This window comes from Haemorhous mexicanus, chromosome 7 (assembly GCF_027477595.1).
Source record: "Haemorhous mexicanus isolate bHaeMex1 chromosome 7, bHaeMex1.pri, whole genome shotgun sequence".
Taxonomy (NCBI): Eukaryota; Metazoa; Chordata; class Aves; order Passeriformes; family Fringillidae; genus Haemorhous; species Haemorhous mexicanus.
Window position 1 is genome coordinate 12,277,648 of NC_082347.1, and position 18,401 is coordinate 12,296,048.

General features: G+C 44.6%; 1 protein-coding gene across 3 annotated transcripts in view; it reads left to right on the forward strand.

Annotated features, from left to right (window-relative positions):
• Positions 1-18,401, forward strand: part of PCDH15 (protocadherin related 15) — a 637,262-nt gene that overhangs the window by 549,034 nt on the left and 69,827 nt on the right. For all 3 annotated transcript variants that reach the window (XM_059851092.1, XM_059851093.1, XM_059851091.1), the window contains 3 exons: positions 2,789-2,905; positions 12,034-12,174; positions 14,354-14,466. In XM_059851092.1, coding sequence (XP_059707075.1) covers positions 2,789-2,905; positions 12,034-12,174; positions 14,354-14,466 — 371 coding nt within the window. The remainder of the gene's footprint in view (positions 1-2,788; positions 2,906-12,033; positions 12,175-14,353; positions 14,467-18,401) is intronic.

Sequence of the window (18,401 nt, forward strand, 5' to 3'; positions counted from 1 at the left end):
TCCCATCCATCCCTGCCCTCTGGCAGTGGGGAGCCATTCCCTGTGTCTTGTCCTGCCATCCCTTGTAAATTCTCTCTCTCCAAGGTCCTCAATCCAATCATTGCTATCAAAGAGAATTTAATGCTGGACAGATGCAGAGATGGAGTTTTCAGGTTTTCAGCACAGAGAGATTTCAGACAACAAATATTTGGAGCAAGTCCTGGGCTTTGTTCTGAGCAGAGCCCAAAGCCCCAGACGTGTTTTGCTTGTAAACAGGTGAATAATTGAAGATTACATCTGATGGCTTCTTAAAACACCTCTAGCCCTTGCACAGAAGTGGATGCAGCACATGAGTGCAGTCCCCAAGCACAGGTTCAGGAATGGGGCAGTAAACCTCCCACAAAGAGGTTGTAAGAAGTCATGAAATCACCTTTTAAATGTGAGGCACAATCCCACAAATGGGGCCAAACTGCAGCATCTTAAAACCTTCCCCAGTTCACTGCTCCAGCCACATAAATCCAGGCTGCTATTAAGACATGCTCCAAAATTTGGAAATGGGAAATCTGGGAAATGGGTTCTCCATATTTCTCACTTTCAAATGCCTGGGCTGCCTATTTTGACAGTAAGGTAATAACAGATTTACATATATAATAACTAATAACATATTTACAGAGAACTACAAAGCAACCTTGGTGTCACTGCTTCTCTGGCTGGAGATTTATTCTATTTTTATACAGATTTATTTACAAAGCAGAGCAAAAGGCAAAGCATAACACCCCCAAAGCTGTCTCCCTACCACAGATACTCTTTATCTACCACTTTTTGTTGTTTTTGTTCCTCCTTGCTCCCTTGGGGCAGCACAAAAGCACTACAGGATCCTGACATCCCTCCCCTGCACAAAGAAAGCACAATTTGGGAGAGATGGTTTAGTTTTAGTGTTCTTGAGGATCCACATTTGCACCTTCAAAAGCAAGTTAAGACCTATGAAGGGATTTCTTGATGCCAGCTCATTAAATCAGCTGACACCCTTGCTATATGCATGATCCCACTTCCCCACCACCTTCCTCTTTCTCTGAGCAGGACACAGCTCATTCCCAGGCCTGGTATTTAGGGAAAAAAAGATTGGTAGGAAACAAACCCTGCCCTGTCTGCAAGGAGTATGAAAATGCTGAACAGAAATGTTGGGAAGTGAGACTGTCATCTGGCAAAGAGGAGAAACAGAGCAGGAGGGGAGGGAAGGCATTAAGGAGGAAATCAATATGTAATTTAAAACTCATTAAGGAAGTCACTTGCTGTAATGCACTGATACTAACCCAGGTGCTCCCAGACAAGTGGGGACAGGCCAAACACAGAAAAATCCCTGAGGTGCAGCATTCCCAGCATAAAATAGCCTTGGGAATGTCAGTGTACACAGGGACATTCATGGTTTTTTGGTTTATGGGGACACCAAGGGACCTTTCATGCTTGTGCCCCACTAAGTTGGAAATGTAAATATTTAATACCTGGGTGTTAAAACCCTCTTCCTTCACTTTCACTGCTCTGGGAAAAGCTCTCCTTGGATTCCAGTCTCTGCCTCCAGATTCCCAGAGAATCATGGAATGGTTGGTGTTGGAAGGGACATTAAAGCCTGTCCCCTTCCACCCCTGCCATGGGTAGAGACACCTTCCACTGGAGCAAGTGACATCTCCCAATTAATAACACACAACATTAAATGAGTGACAGACAGGTGTGATTTGAATATACCACAAACCTAAAAACTTTCTACAGAATTAACTTTAATTGGAAAAAGTGTTTTGGTAGACATCTTGCTTTATAAAAGGAAAAATGAAAAACCGAGTTTATTTTTAATCTCCATGCAAACAGAAGCAACTCTGTCTTCTCTCAGAGAAAGGGATGACCCTGGAAAATATTTGAGATATGTCTAGGTGTATATACAAATATATACATATATTTATCTATCCTTGCCTATCTCAGGCACAAGAATTTGTGCAAATGCCCTTTTGTCTTTCAAAGGACATTTTAATTTATTGGATATTAGAGGTAACAAAGACCATCAAGCCAGGGCAGCTCATTCCTTTTGGAAAATGAGCCGAGCCTGCTGCCACAGGAGCAGGTGGTGTGGAATTCTCAGCTCTGTTCTCTCGTGGGGCTGTGTTTTCCTGCAGAATTCCCTTCAGCTGAGTACTCCTGTTGTATTGCACTAAGAGAGATCAGCCTTTACACAGCCCCACATCCATTCTTTTGTCAACATTCAGCACTTTCCACCCTCATTTTGAGCACGGGTAATGGAATTGAGAGAGCCTGGGAATGGCAATCCCTACAGAGGGAGAGAGAGATTCAACAAAACCACTTGTGAATGCATCTGGAATTTTGCTGGAACTCCAGGACCAAACTCTATCATGCATAAAAGGCATATTGAATCCTTTGGTATCCCTGGGGCAGGACTAGAATGGGATCCTGGACCCAGAGCAGGTGCTGTGGTCTGGGGGAGGCTCCTCTAGGTTTTTCACACCTGTGGATGTCCTTAGGGCCATGATATCTTGTAGCCTTATAGAGGTTCCATTCTGCTTTTTTAGCAATAAAATAGCTTGGATTTTTGTTTTTGGGATCAGGCGTTGAGTGGGAACTTTCTGTGGTTAAAGGTTTTACCAGAGGAATTTTCCAGTTCATTGATAGCAAACGACCCCTTTGCTTTCCCTAGAAAGGAGTTTCACAATTCTAGGAATGTTAAACGTGCCTCTGCAAGTCCCCAGACAGCAGGGAGCTGTTAAACACTCCAGGACTAAACTCTGACTTGTGCTTTTTGCAGGATATGAATGATTACTCTCCAGAGTTCAGCCAGAAGCTCTACAGGGGAATGGTTGCTCCTGATGCAGTCAAGGGCACCGTTATCACCACGGTCTATGCTGAGGATCAGGACCCCCCGGTAAGGAAAAGCTTCTCTCAATATTCCACACCCAAGAGGGAGCAAACTCAAACCCTCCAAAGTGCCCCAGCTCTCTCATCAGCTCAGAGCATGAGGAGCTTCACAGAGGAGTAGCTGCTGCCTTTGTTTCATGTCAGCCTGGCTTTGCTGCTCAGGACAGGCTGTGTTTCCAAGGCTGCCTGCTGGAGCTGGAAAATCAATGCTGCAGCTCCTGTCTGTCAGGGAGGATTTAGGAAAGCTCTTTATCCAGCTTCAGAGAGTGAGAGGAACAGGCAGGAAGGGGAGCTGGGCCTGTCTTTGGGGTAGTTCAAGAGGAAAGAAACCACACTTTGGTGAGGTTGTGTGACGGTGTTCGCAGGGGTCCCAGGATGAGGGAAGAGATGAGAAAGTTGACTCCATATTCAGAAGGCTTGATTGATTATTTTATGGTATATAGTATATTAAAACTATACTAAAAGAATAGAAGAAAGGATTTCATCAGAAGGTTTGTTTAGAATAGAAAAGGAATGAATAAAAAAGGTTTGTTTCTGACTGAGACAGTCTGAGACAGCTGGACTGTGATTAGCCATTAATTAAAAACAACCACATGAGACCAATCACAGATCCACCTGTTGCATTCCACAGCAGCAGATAATCATTGTTTACACTTTGTTCTTGAGGCCTCTCAGCTTCTCGGGAGGAAAAATCCTAAGGAAAGGATTTTTCATAAAACATGTTGGTGACAAGGTTGTCGCTGTTTGATGTCACAGTCATGGTGCACTTCCCAGCTGAGCCACCCCAGATTGGCGTGGAACTGCAGAGTCCCCAGCTGCACATTCCATGGGCAATATTTGAACCCAGGGCACTTGGTTTGGGGATAAAGTTTATTTTTGTCCCTGTTTTTTTTTTCCTGCTTCTCCTTGGTGAAGCCCTCAAGTGACACAACTGGGCGCACACCTCTGACTCATTGCCTGTTGTGAAGTTTGATGGCAGTTTTTGTCATCAGAGCCTGATGGACATCAGTGGCCAGAGGACAGGAAAAGCCAGAGCTGTTCTGCCAGCCAGGTTTAATTTTTAATTGCCAGTGTTTGGCATAAGAAGGAGAATAATCCTCAGGGGGAATGTGCTCTGCACATTAAAAGATGATGAAGTGCTTGGACACGAATCAGGTGCAGCTTAGCTAAATGTGGTGTGACTGGGGCTTGGGCAGCTTTTATTTTACATTAAATAAATATTGTTGCCTTAAAATGAGATATTTTGGGCTCTCTTTGCCCATTCTGATAAAAGCTCCATTTTATAATTGCTGTGTGTAAGTTTTGAAGACTAAGAGATCATAGAGGGGAAACAAAATATTTCTGATTAAGGGCATTTATAATCCTCAGTCCTGTGCAATCAGCATTTCCAATGCAAAGTTATTTCATTTTTCATTTAACAACCCCAAACCCTACTGAACATTTTGTAGCATTTTTGTCACTATCACATGAACACCTGTTGATGTTTATGAAGATTTAAAAATGAAGTTACCCTGAAGCCTCTAATAAATGCAAGGGCCATAAAAGTCAGCCAGCTATGGAGGAAAGCTTTTAAAGGAGGTTTGGAAAGGGGTTTGTTATTTTAAAATAATGGCTGGTAGTTTTGTCCCTCATCTTTTTTTATTTTAAAAGTAAAACTACCAGGCATAAATAGCTGTGTTTCTGTCTGAGCCAGCCTGTGCTACTGGAAAAATCTCTATTTATTTGAAGCTGGCTTTGACATTAAATATGTCACAAAGTATTTGATATGAATTCACTGGGAATTTGGTTTAAAAGCACACTACCTTTTCTCTGCTCAGCAAGGGGACCTTGCTCTAATCTTGCCTTAAGGGATGGAATATTCTTAGTTATCATCAGTACTTTACTTGTGTGGTTTGGGGGTTTTAAACCTGTTGGAATCTTATTTGCAGGGTACTAATACATGTATTTTATCAGTTCAGGGAAAGAAATAAGTATCTATTAAAAAAAATAATTGTAGCTTTAAAATATGCCTGTTTATAAGAGCCCAACTAATTTGAAGTCTCCAAGCTTAACTTTTCCTGTTGTTATTTTGCAAGTAATATATGTAATTCCCATATCCAGAATAAAAGCCCAGCCAGATTTTTCCATCATCTGCAATAAAAGCTTTTCAGACCTAATCAGCTCCTCAGAGACAAGCATTGTTTTCAGCAAATCCCAACGTTGTCAAATGAATATGGATGTTGTGAGGATCCAGCTGGGAAGGCCCAGCACCTGTGTGGGATTTCTCTGCAGATAAGGCAAATTTGATTTTTTCCAGGAGCAGAAGAGCAGCTTTGGGGGAAGGAGGAGGAGCTGGGAATGGTGGCAGTGGAGGTGGGCTCTCCATTTCAATCAACTAGGATTATTTTAGGTGAAGCCCAAGAGGGTGAAAAACACCTGGGATGTTGTTTTCTGTGGGTATTTCCTAAATTATTCAGGAATTTATTGCATATAGGGGTAAGAGTGAGCTTTTGCTATTAAATAAATCCAACAGAACTTCATTTATTGGAGGTGGAGATGGAAGCATCTCTTGGTTGTACTTTAAAAAATCCTCCCAGCAAACCTTCACACGCTGAGTTATTTAAAGCTGTGTATCTTCCATGTGTATCCATATGAACAAATCTGAGGGTGAAAATGTGGGGTTTTCTTAATTTAACTGGTGCCTAAAACCTTAGGCTATCATTAGAATGTACTGTTGATAAGAGGATGTGTTTTGCTGCAAAGACCCTGCAAATTTCTGATTATTATGAAGAGTGGCTCAGTTAAAACAGAAATAATTTGTGCCAGAGAGTCAAGCAGTTCCTCAGAGGTACTTTGTAATGTTTTTATTTTGACCTGTGGATTTCAAAGTGGTCAAAACCTCTTGGCCTAAAGGCATCAGAGACCTCTGATGGTTATTCTTCAGGTCCTTGGTGAAATGTCAATTAAAACATAAAACCCAGAGCTTTTCTCTAAAGGCCACAGCAAGATTTGCAGGGCTGTTTTGAGTAAATGTCACTTTAAATTCTTACCAGTTGCTCCTTTCTTTTCTGGTTTTAATTTTTTTTTTTATTTTCAGCGACTGAGAATGTAAATTATGTTCTAATAGCTACTGTTACACCTGTTATAAACTTTAAACACCCTTCTGGTCATTGAAATTTGGGAAGTTTTGCATGAAAACTTTGTTTCCATGAAATCTGGTGAACCAACATTTTGTCCTTTGGCTGTTTGGAACCAAACTAGATTTTTCTACATTTTTAAAGTGGTAACAATTTATATAAATACATAAATAATTTTTCAAATTACTTGCTGCATCCTCAAGTTGCTCACCCTGCCTTTCCCAGAGGAGTGTCTACCTAATTTCAGGTATAAACAGGAAATATTAAGCAAAAAGGAAAAAAAAAAAACAGGCCAGAGGGAATGATGAGGATAAAGCAGAGCCATGGCTGCCAAGGAAAACCTTGGAAACAGCTTCAGTTCTTTCTAAATAGCTGATAAACCTCATAAGAATAAAAAGCCTTGATTTTAAGCAGATTGCAACTAGAATTGTTGAGGCAGCTGAGCATTTTTCCATGTGAACAATCCCTTTAATTGTGAGTTCTCCCTCATACATCAGCCTGAGCTTCCTTTCCAGAGGTGGTGTCCAGCTGCACCTAAGGAATTTTCCAGCTTTTGGGGTTTTTTAGTCCCTTGGAGTGGGTCAGTTTAGCCTGTTGGATACTGTGAGCAGGACAAGTGAGGAGCCCCATGCAGGGAAGCTCTGCCTCTGGAGCACCCCTGGAATTCCAGGTGAGCACCCAAACAGCCTTGGATGGATTTGTGCTCCCAGAGCAATTCCCACCTGGCTTTGCCTGGCTGCCCACAGTGGGAACAGAAATGGGATAAAACTGAGACACAGAGAACTGGGGGAGGTGTCCCTGCCTGGGGGAGGGATTGGAAGGAGATGATCTTCAGGTCAGTGTCCCAGGCTGCTCCAAGCCCCAAAGTCCAGCCTGCCCTTGGGCACTGCCAGGGATCCAGGGGCAGCCACAGCTGCTCTGGGCACCCTGTGCCAGGGCCTGCCCAATTCCTTCCCAATATCCCATCCAGCCCTGCCCTCTGGCAGTGGGAAGCCATTCCCACTTGTCACTCCATCACTTCTAAAGGATCTCTCTCCATGTTTCTTGCAGCTCCTTCAGGCCACAATTTGGTCACCCCAAAGCTTCTCCTCTCTAGGTGAACAATCCCAGCTCTCCCAGCCTTTCCTCCCAGCAGAGCTGCTCCATCCCTCTGCCCCTCCTGGTGCCTTCCCTGGGCTCCCTCCAGCAGTTCCATGACCTTCCTATGCTGGAGGCACCAGAACTGTGCACAGAATTCCAGGTGGTGTCTCACCTGAGCAGAGTAAAGGGGGAGAAGCACCTCTATGAAGATATTTCCTTTCAAGTTCTGCTTTGCTTTAGTTAGCAGAGATGTGCTCAGATTTGTATTCTCTTTGATATTTCCCAGCCTTTTCAGGGAAAGATTCCAAAGCCTGGACAAAGCCAGTACCTGGCTCAGTCACCTGCACTTCTGGATGCTGCTGGCACAGGCTCCACTCTCCCAGCCAGCACCTACTGTCAGCCATCTCTTTTTTGGGCATTTAGATCATCCTTTGTAGCTGAAGAAATCATCAGCCTGGATTAGTGTTGGATAAATCCCTTGGAGACAAGGAGAGTTTTCTTCCTGCTGAACATTTTATGCCTCATTGAAGTGGCCTGGTAATGAGAGATGAAAAAGTGGTTCTGAGTAGTCTCAAAGCTCTTAATCCTCCAAAAATGTGGGCAGGAGAGCACCAGCAGCTGTTTGATAAATGCTCAGTTTATTTATCAGAGGGGATTCCCAAGACTGACATAAAAAGAAGTGTTTGTTTTTCCTGTGTATCCCTTTTTTGATATGGGTTATCACTGTAAAAGCTGGGATATTTCTGCCATGGGCAATTCCCTTCCATATCCTGCCTTTCTTTTTGATTGGAAATATTAATAGAAACAGATGCAGAACACTAATTTTAATGAGCAGCCAGCTTCCAGAGCTCCAGAACATCCCATTTAATGCTTTATCCATTCTCCTAACACCTCCTGAGGCTTTCCTTCAGTGGAGCCCTTTTGTCAAATTGGGAGTAATTGTCCTTTTTGTCTTCCATGCACTCACTAAAAGTAACAGGCTATGAGATATTCAATTAAAGATTTCACTGCATTTTAATTGGAGGTAAAACCATTTTCAGGCTGGCCAGACCTTGATCTTTTAAAAGCTCTTCCTGTGGAATTTCAGTGGTTGCTGGAGGTCATGATGTGGGACACCTGCTGCAAATTCCAGGAGTTCCTCATGTAATTTTATCTCAAGGCATTAAAAGTTGGTGGGGTTTTTTTTGTGAGGGTTTAAAATTCAGAATTTCCAGTTTTAGCAATTCAGAATTTCAGGCCTTCTTGTTGAGTTACCTACTAAAGAGTAAAATCCCTCAAACTTTAGGGTTAATATAAATGAAATTAAGGTGAATTTACACAAGTGCACTATTCCAAACCCTGAGCTGGTTTAAGACCCACCAAAATCATCCACCTGCTCTGGACTGTCCCATCTTCCATGGTTGCTTTGAGTAAGTTACAAAAACCTGTAAATTTGAGGGGGTTAGCACCACTTACTATTTTTTTCCATGGAACTAGCTTTACAAAACTTTCCTTATTGAACTCCTTATTATACAAATTGCTCAGATTTGAGTTGAAATCTATAAATGGAGAGAATATATTGAGATTAACCTGGGAAATAACTCTGTGTTCATGTTGCTGCTGTTCCCTACTGGTCCTTAGGGGTGAAATCCAGGCACACCTGGGGTCTTCACCTGCCAGCTTCAAATGAAAGTGAAATCCATTTTCCCCCATTCTTTCCTGGGCCAAGAAATTTTGTGTCTCTAACTAGTTTGAATCCCAGAGTGGTTTGGGTTGGAAAGGACCTTAAAGCTCATCCAGGGCCACCCCCGGCCATGGGCAGGGACACCTTCCACTGTCCCAGGCTGCTCCAACCTGGCCTTGGATCCAGGGATCCAGGCGCAGCCCCAGCTGCTCTGGGCACCCTGTGCCAGGGCCTGCCCACCCTGCCAGGGAACAATTCCTGCCCAATATCCCATCCATCCCTGCCCTCTGGCAGTGGAAGCCATTCCCTGTGTCTTGTCCCTCCATCCCTTGTCCCCAGTCCCTCTCCAGCTCTCCTGGAGCCCCTTTAGGCTCTGGAAGGGGCTCTGAGCTCTCCCTGGAGCCTTCTCCTCTCCAGGCTGGACATTCCCAATTGTCTCCTCCTGTCTTCCTAGCAGAGGTGCTCCAGCCTTCCTCTCCTGGAGAGTGGAAGTACCAATTCCTGTGTTCCTCTTGAGTTGCTTGCAGAAACACACATGGAAACCAACAATCCTGGAGTGTCCCTTTCCCCCATTTTCCCTGGCTTTATTCCATTACCATATTCCTGCTGGGAGTTACATGGACATGTGCATTAGGCAAGACCCCTTTTCCAGGGGCAGCCTCATATTTGTAGCTGTCACCTGTGTCAGAAATAAATGGCATTTCCCCCTAGCAAATGGAATTTTATGGAATCATGCAGCCATGGAAGAAATAATTGGAGCTGGATGAGCTTTTTTTAAAGTTTTATGTTAGTCCTGACTCTCAGGGAAACTTTGGTTGGAGAGAATGAATGTGGTTCCTGCCAAGCACAATCCTTGCTCTGTGGTTTATTTGGGAATATTATCAGCTAGATTCAAGTTTTGCTGCAGACATAATAATGCATCTAAATTAATTTAGAACAGAGGCGAAAGATGATTAATATTTCAGATAATTAAAACTCGCTTCTAAATAGATTTCCCTGGGAAATCTCTCTGGAGATTTTTCTAATTACATCAGTGCCAAAATGCCATAAATAAAAAATAAATCCTGGTTTTGTTATTTTTCTGAAGTGACAGGAGCAAAGTGTGCTTGATAATCACATCAGGAACAACAATAACCTGATGAGATTTTTGTTTATTTAATCACAAATTACCTGGTGTGAGGAGCTTTAATGATGATGAGGATTCTTAGTCTTCCAAGCAAGTTTAAGGCCATTACTCCGAGCCCAAATAGGCTGGATTTCAGCAGGTAATTTGCTCTTAATTATAACACTGAAGAAAAATGACTGAAGCAAGGAATGCCAGGGGGAAAGTTGATAATGAACTCTGCTATGCCGTGATCCCAGAAAATTCTCACTTTTTCCAGGATTTGCCCTCTGTAGCATGTGTGAAGTGCTTTTAACTATGAACACAATCATTTATTAATTTGCTAACCACTCGAACATGCCTGGCAGACCCATTTGGGATGATTAAAGTTGCTGATGGCCTCATAAACCCTGCCCAGGCTGGAATTCCTTGGAGAGCTCCAAGAGGCAATGCTCAAATGACTTCTGTTGGATCAGCAAAACATTGATAGCATTTAGCGAGCTCAAATCCCTTCTCTAGCCATTTCCATTGCTGTTTACAAAAGGAAATGTTCTGTTTCCATGTAGTTTGTGGCTGGCATGGGACGTGGAATATATTCCCAATCCCAACAAAACACATTATTGAATCCAGGTAAAAATCAGCCATCCACCATTAATGATGTTTTGGCTGTTTAAACACAACATAGAGGTCAAAGCCTGATCTGGGCTTGAGACTCAGAGGTGTTCAGAAAATTAAATCATGCTGTTGCTAGGACAGAAGTGTTTCTTTGAGTCTGCTCACAAATATATTTAGGAAATTATTTAGTTGGAATTTGTAAAATGCCCCAAATCTCTGTGTATCCAGACTTTGGCTTGCTGGAAAACCATTATTCAGACATTAGTGTGCAAAGAGGGAATCTGTGCTAGACCCAACCCCTAGTGTGGATGGAGAGGCAGATGAGACATCCTACAAGTATCTGGGAAAAGTCTTCCCATTGCAAACTCTGGTTCTCCTGAGGGACTTCAGCCTACCAGGTGTCTGCTGGAAATGAAACCCTGCAGAGACAAAATCCTATGGGAGACACAGGGAGAAAGCATCCAGGAGATCCAGTTCCCCTGGAGTGTGTGGAAAGAAAAGCCCCAAAGCCCAGCTAGAACTTCTCTGGCTACAGCCATAAAAGACAATAAAAATTGTTTGCATAAATGTATCAGCAACAAGAAGTGGGCTAAGGACAATCTCCATCATTTATTAGATCCCAGCAGGCCCAGGGCAGTGCCCATCCCCCTGTGCTGGCACCTCAGATCCTGGGGTCACTTTGGGCTCCTCCTGGCCAGAGAGCCCTGGAGGGGCTGGAGCGTGTCCAGGGCAGGGAAGGGAGCTGGGGAAGGGGCTGGAGCCCCAGGAGGGGCTGAGGGAGCTGGGAAAGGGGCTCAGCCTGGAGCAAAGGAGGCTCAGGGGGGACCTTGTGGCTCTGCACAACTCCCTGCCAGGAGGGGACAGCCAGGGGGGGTCGGGCTGTGCTGCCAGGGAACAGGGACAGGACAAGGGGAAAGGGCCTCAGGCTGGGCCAGGGGAGGCTCAGCTTGGACAGCAGCAGGAATTTCTGCATGGAAAGGGTGCTCAGGCCTTGGCAGGGGCTGCCCAGGGAGCTTGGCAGTGCCCATCCCTGGAGGTGTCCCGGGAAGGTGTGGCTAGTGGGACATGGGGACACTTTGTGAGACACCCACAGCTGCTTGGGCTCAGTCCTTGTCACCAAAGCAGGGTCTGAACCGTGGAGAGGGTTCCTTATGGAGCTGCTTAAAATCCATCTGCAAAACAGCATTTCCTTTAACCACTGCTAAGTTTCTTAAACTTTAAATGAGTTTTATACCAAGTCAAAATATTTTTGAAAGGTATTTCAACCAGCCTTAAGCCATGCCCATTTTGTGTTTAAAAATGTCCTTTTTTTATAAAACACTTCTGAGTTTAAGTAGGTGGGGGTTCAGCCCTTTTCTTTCCAATACTCTGGTGATTTTTCCTACTGGACCTCACAGGTGTCATGGAAGATATTTAGGGGGGCTTGAAGCGGTCGCTCAGGTTTGAGGAGGACAAACAGCAAGTTTTACTTGTGCTGGCCTTACCAATGTTACATTTTAATCCTTCAGGAGGTGTGTAAAACCCCCAAAATCTCCAATTTGCCTCTTTTTGCCTTCCAGGGCACCCCAGCGAGTCGGGTTCGCTACAAGGTGGATGTTGTCCAGTTTCCCTACAGCGCCAGCATTTTTGATGTGGAGGAAAACTCGGGACGTGTCATCACCCGAGTGAACCTCAATGAAGAGCCCAGCACAGTGTTCAAGGTACAAATTCAGCTGCAGTGCCACAAAATGTTCCCTGGATTTGCTGGGATTCTTTTCACCATCATGGTTCTCCTTTGGTTTTTTTCTGTTGCATAGAATGATTGCAGAAACATTAAGGTTGGAAAAGACCTCCGGGATCAAATCCAGCCTTTCATCAGATTTCCGTGCAAAATTTCACTTCTGTTTGTTCCTTGGTTTCCATCTTTTTCTCCTGGCCTGTGTTTTGTGCCTTTGTGATTTCAGGAATGTCTTGAAGGGATGTGGTTGCACCTGTTGGGAAAACAGGGAGGCAGCTTGGGGAACCCTCATTTTTACCAAGTTCACTTTCAGCAGGGCTTTTGGGGAGAATTTGGGGAGAACTTTGTAAGAAGAGCTGGAAATGAAGTTACTGCACAGCTTGTAGTTCAGGAGTTCCTGTTCATGAGTGTTTTAATGTAAAAATGTTGATTTTAAGGAAACCTAAATTCCCATTTTGTTGTCACTGGTCCTAAAGAGTCTGGAGTGAATGAGTGTGGATTAAGGTATGATTTTAACCTAAATCAGTAGAGCATCTGCCCTTTAAGATCCATGAAGGGCAGGAGTGGTAAGAAATAAAAACAGAAGTGGGTCAGTAAGGAAGAAAAAAAAATCCATAATATCTTGGGTTGGATGTAATTTCCCTACTTGGAAATTTCCTTACGCTCATTAAGGTGTTTTCTTCTTCTTTCAGGTATTTATTTTTGAAATGAGGGTTAAAGAGAAGTTTGTTTGCCCACCTTCCATTATGAGGAATAAAGCTGTCCACTGGTTTCCACTCCTGAGTGTCCCATCAAGGGCTACTTGAGCTGCAGCAGCCCATGGGTTAGGACAGTGCTAATTTAAGTCCTTTTAAGTTTCTAATTAATGTAATAGAACCCAAGGGAGGGGAGGATTTTTTCTTGGTTAACATCACCAAGAGTGGAACTTTTCTGTTGCTGCACTTCCTTTTTTTACTTCTTAGTACTTCTTTTGTGGGGCTGTTTTCCAAAATTGGGATCTCTCCCACACTGTTTCATATCAGGGCAGGAAATGGGACATTCAGCAGGGAATTGCTTTTCAGAAAATGTGGATTCTTAGGAAAAAAACACAGAGAAGACTCCAAAAATCAGTGATGGGAACACTTGGAGTTGATATTTGCTTAAAGACCACTGGGCTGCTGAATCCTCTGGGAATTTTTCCAGTAACTATTTAACATCTGGGTAATTTCTGCAATTATCTCTTGCACTGGTGACTTTCCTAATATACTGGCTGAAAAAAAAATGGTTATTGTGGAATAGCTTGGATTGGCAGAAATGAGTTGAAAATGCTCTGCTAGAATGAGATGCAGACCTGCCTCAGGTAGCAACCTCCAGAAATAAGGAAAAACATTTAGGGAGAAAACTGGAAAAATGCCCATTGCTCCTTCTTCAGTGGGCTGGAGTCCACACACAAGCACGTTACATTTCATATGAAAGCTAAAAACAAATGAACCTGCTTGGGCCACCACAAAATCATGAATTAAATCATCAAATAGACATGAGAAAACGTTTTTAAAAATCAAAATTCTAATTACAGGCCTAATTTAAGAGAAGGTAATTTGGTCTTGTCCATGTTTGAGCTAAGAGCATCTCTCTTCTGCAGAGGACTTTTTGGAGGGGGTTGGAAGTAATGTTAATTTTTTTTTAATTCTAACATGAGCCCTTGGTTCTAGATATTAATGTCAGCAACAGATAATTCTCACCCAGGGTTCTTCCTGTCTGTTTTATTAGGAGTTAAAGAATCCCAGAATCACTGAGGTTGGAAAAGCCCTCCAGGATCACCGAGTCCAACCTGTGACCAATCCCCACCAGAGTACTGAGTGTCACATCCAGGGGTTTCTTGGTCACCTCCAGGGATGGGGACTCCCCACCTCCCTGAGCAGCCCATTCCAATGTTTAACAACCCTCTCCAGGAAGAAATTCCTCCAGTTTACTGTGCTTCTCAAAATTTTCCAGCAGAGGTTCAACCTGAGGATGGCTGTCACCTTTTCCCTCCGTGTTTTGCTCTTATGCCCTCTGTGACTTGCAACAAAAGAAAATCACATCTGATTTTTTTAGACCCTGCAAGTACCAGAATTGCTGGAAATCAGGATGAAAAATGTTCTTTTGTGTAGTCAGAGCCTAATTTTCTGTGTTGTTTGTAGCTGGTGGTCATTGCCTACGATGATGGGGACCCAGTGAAGTTCAATACCACCACGGTGGAAATTTCGGTGCTGCAGCCCTCAGTCATCCCACGCTTCACACAGGATGAATACAGGTAAGGAGTTCATTCTTTCACCCTCAAACTGGTGTTTTTAAAGCCAAAATGAAGTCCTGCTTGAAGGCTAGTCTGAAACAGAGCTATGAAAATACTCTGTTGTGGTGGAATTTTACTGTCTGAGCAGGTTTTCACCTGCTGGAAAGATCTGGGTTGACGGTGATGGTGAGGGAAGGTTTGCTTGAAATTTTCCCCTCAGAAGTTGTTGAAGATATCAGTCATTTGGATAAACAAATTTGATGTCCTGGAATTGGGACTAGGATCACCAGGGCTCTAGGTTAAGTTTTCTGGAGTGTGTTTTGACCCTCTACACCATTTCTGTGAGGCACTTTTTGATCCTCTACACCATTTATGTGAGGCATGGGAGGACTCAGACTCAACCTCTTCAGTGTTAGAAGTGCAGGTGATTATTATCACCACAGAGACATAATTTCATAAATTTACCCTCTGACAGTTCATTATCATCAACCTCAGTGTCTTAAAATTGATCAAAAGCAAACCAAAAAGTGGGCTGATTAGTTTGTTAAATTTTGTAGCAGAGAGTGTGTTCATGAATTTGACATCTGTACAATTATAGGAAATTACAAGATCAGGGCAAGCAGCTTCAAGATACCAAGAAGTTGCAATGTATTCTCTCAATGCCACTGCAGTGACATAATCAGCAGCAGAATGTAGTGGGCTTTGTACAGATATTTCCAAATCCAAGGACTGCAGGGAATCAGAAAGCAGAAATTGAACACAAATGGTCTTCAGTAAGCCCTAAAGGATGGGCTTGTTCAGCTATTTAAACAAGTTTATACAAAAATTCATTATCTGCACTGTATTTGTCCTCATGATTGGAATATTAGCACATTTCCCACTTAAAGAAGTGAAAAATAGCAAAAACATGCCTCTCTTCTCCTAATTTTGTATTTAACTTGGAACAAATGTGAAATCTGAAGGACCGGTGCAAAATGACAAACTTTGCACTTGATAATAATCCTTTCCTGAAGGATTTTTCCCAAGAGAGAAATTGTTCCTGCTGCTCCCTGCAGTTCCTTAGGTATCTCCAGAGGTGTGCAGTGTTTGCTGCATTACTTTGGGGAATGTAGCAAATAAAAACATTTCCATTTGGGGCTGGAATTTCAGATCAGGGCAGGCAGGTGTCTGTTGGAGCAAACTTGCTGTGGAGCAAGTCCAGAGAGGGCTCAGAAATTGATGAGAGGATTGGAGCAGCTTCCCTGTGGAGCCAGGCTGGGAGAGCTGGGAGGGTTCAGCCTGGAGAAGGGAAGGGTGTGTGGAGACCTCACAGCTCCTTCCAGAGCCTGAAGGGGCTCCAGGAGAGCTGGAGAGGGACCCTGCAACAGGAACTGGAGGGACAGGACATGGGGAATGGGTTCAGATTGACAGAAGACAGGGATGGATGGGATATTGGGAAGGAATTGTTCCCTGGCAGGGTGGGCAGGCCCTGGCACAGGGTGCCCAGAGCAGCTGGGGCTGCCCCTGGATCCCTGGCAGTGCCCAAGGCCAGGCTGGAGAGGGCTTGGAGCAGCCTGGGACAGTGGGAGGTGTCCCTGCCCATGGCAGGGGTGGCACTGGATGGGATTTGAGGTCCCTTCCAACCCAAACCACTCTGGGATTAGGGGATTTCTGAGCCTGCCTTGAGCTCCAGTTCTATCCCAGGAGCTGGGAATGTTTTTTCAGTAGAGTGAAGAACTCTTGCAGTACAAAGTGACTTGAGCCCATAATACCTTTTGATGACAGCACCTGAGTAAGCCAGGTTATCTTTGTGTCCCTGTGAACTCTTCAGGATTATCTGGACAGCCTGCTTTCCCTTTCCAAAGCACAGCTCCATTCCTGGGAAGTTCTTTGCACAGTGCTAAGAAGCTCTTAAAATCTTTTGGGGACAGCAAAGGCAGTTATTTATTTTCCTCAATGTCAAAAATGAAATTAAAACAACCCCAGAAGTTTCTGATTCTGCTCTGAGACTCTCAAGTATTTGGGAGCAGGACTAGTGTTGATTCCTAAGGTTTTCAGGGACTGTCACACTCTGCAGGCTGTGCTTTGTGTTTGGTTTGTTGACAGTGATGCAAGCTGGAACTGGCAGGTGTCACAGGACCTCATTTTCCAGTGACATGGGATACCTTTAATGTGAAAGGCAGCACAGAGCAAAACAGCAGCACCTTGCAAAACAAAAAACTGCTGGATGTGGGTGCTTGAATTTCAGATGGATTGAGAATTAGTGGCTTTAGAGTGGATTAGTATTGATCTTTGTTTGTCTAATTATCATAATCTGGGTGATTCCAGCGCTGTTCTCGAGCTGGTTTCCAAACTTCCTTCCTGTGTTTTTAGGGAAAGGTCAGAGTTGAACAGTTTCACAGCATAAAGCTGCAGCCTGTGCTACGAAATCAAAGATAAATACAAAATAGAGAGAGAGCAGATGGCATGAGCAGAAAGGGAGATGAAAGTGCCACTCTGCCTTGAGCTGACCTGCAGAGCCTGGCAGCTCTGCCAAAGGAACACCAGCTCTGCTTGGAGCCCTCTTCACACCCAGGGAGGCTTTGATTGATCATTATCTGTGTCTAGAGTGACTTCCAGAGGAGACACCAGTCAAGTGCATGAAGGCAGAGTGGCATTTATTCACTGGCTCTCCCTCTGCATTATTGCATCATTTAGGGCAAATTAATTGGCCTCTTTCCCCCCCCACCTTCTTTGTTTGGATTGTAAATTATTCTGGAGACTTCTAAACACTGCTGTGCTCTCCATATTGAACAGCAAAGGGCAGCTGAGGGCTCTGAGATCCAGAAAATATACAATGGAGCAGTCGATTTACAATAAGTGGGGGATAAAATATAGTTCCTTCTTAATGACTGGGAGAGATCCCCCCTAAAGTCCATCAGAGGGGATCTTCTGCATCCTTGGCTCCTCTGGAGGGGACTGGCAAGAGGAGGCCAGGTGGGATTTGGGGTGTTTCTCACCCCAGCAGAGCAGAGAAGCAGAGCAGCAGCAGGGCAATCTTCTCACTCCCTTCAGCTTTCTGGAAAAAAGGTTGGAGCCAGGGGGGGTTCGGGCTGTGCTGCCAGGGAACAGGGACAGGACAAGGGGAAAGGGCCTCAGGCTGGGCCAGGGGAGGCTCAGCTTGGACAGCAGCAGGAATTTCTGCATGGAAAGGGTGCTCAGGCCTTGGCAGGGCTGAGCAGGGCAAGGGCAGAGTCACCATCCTTGGAAGAGCTCACACAGGTGTGGCTGTGGCACCTGGGGACATGGCTGGTGGGGAACAGGGCGCTGCTGGGTTCCCAGCTGGACACGATGGCCCTTGAGGGCTTTTCCAGCCCTAATGACTCTGTGGTCAGCCCTGTGTGGTCCCAGTGCTCCAGCTGGATCTTCCCTCCCTGTGGAGCCCAGGAGCTGAGCTGCATTAGCAGCATGGGTCCTTGTCTGTCCTTGCCATGGATGGTGAGGATGACTCTGAGAGAGTTGATGGCAGCAGTGCCTGACAAAGTGATTTCCAAGCCAGGCATTGCTCCACAAAAACACAGTGGGGAGAAAAGAGGCAAAAATCCCAAAGAATCAAAGTGCTGGGGCATGTGGACATGTAGGTGGAGATGGCTGGGCCACCTCAGAGGGTGTGGGCATTTAGATGGGGATGGCTGGGCTCAGCTGACCTTTGGTGCCAGGGAAGGACACGGCTGATGCTGTTTCTGTCACCACATCTCCCTCAGGGTGTTGGGATTCCAGGGGTTCTCTACAGAACTGGTGGAAGACACGGACACATCCAGTGTCTCCAGCCCATGTGACAGCCTGGAGATTGGGTTGGTGGGGACAGGGAGATTTTCTACAGCCCTGCCCCAAAGAGGGGGAGACAATTCACACAGTTTATTAAACGTTTTTAATGTTGGCTTTGGTCTCTGGATAAAGAACCGTGGAATTCCAGAGTGGTTTGGGTTGGGAGGGAA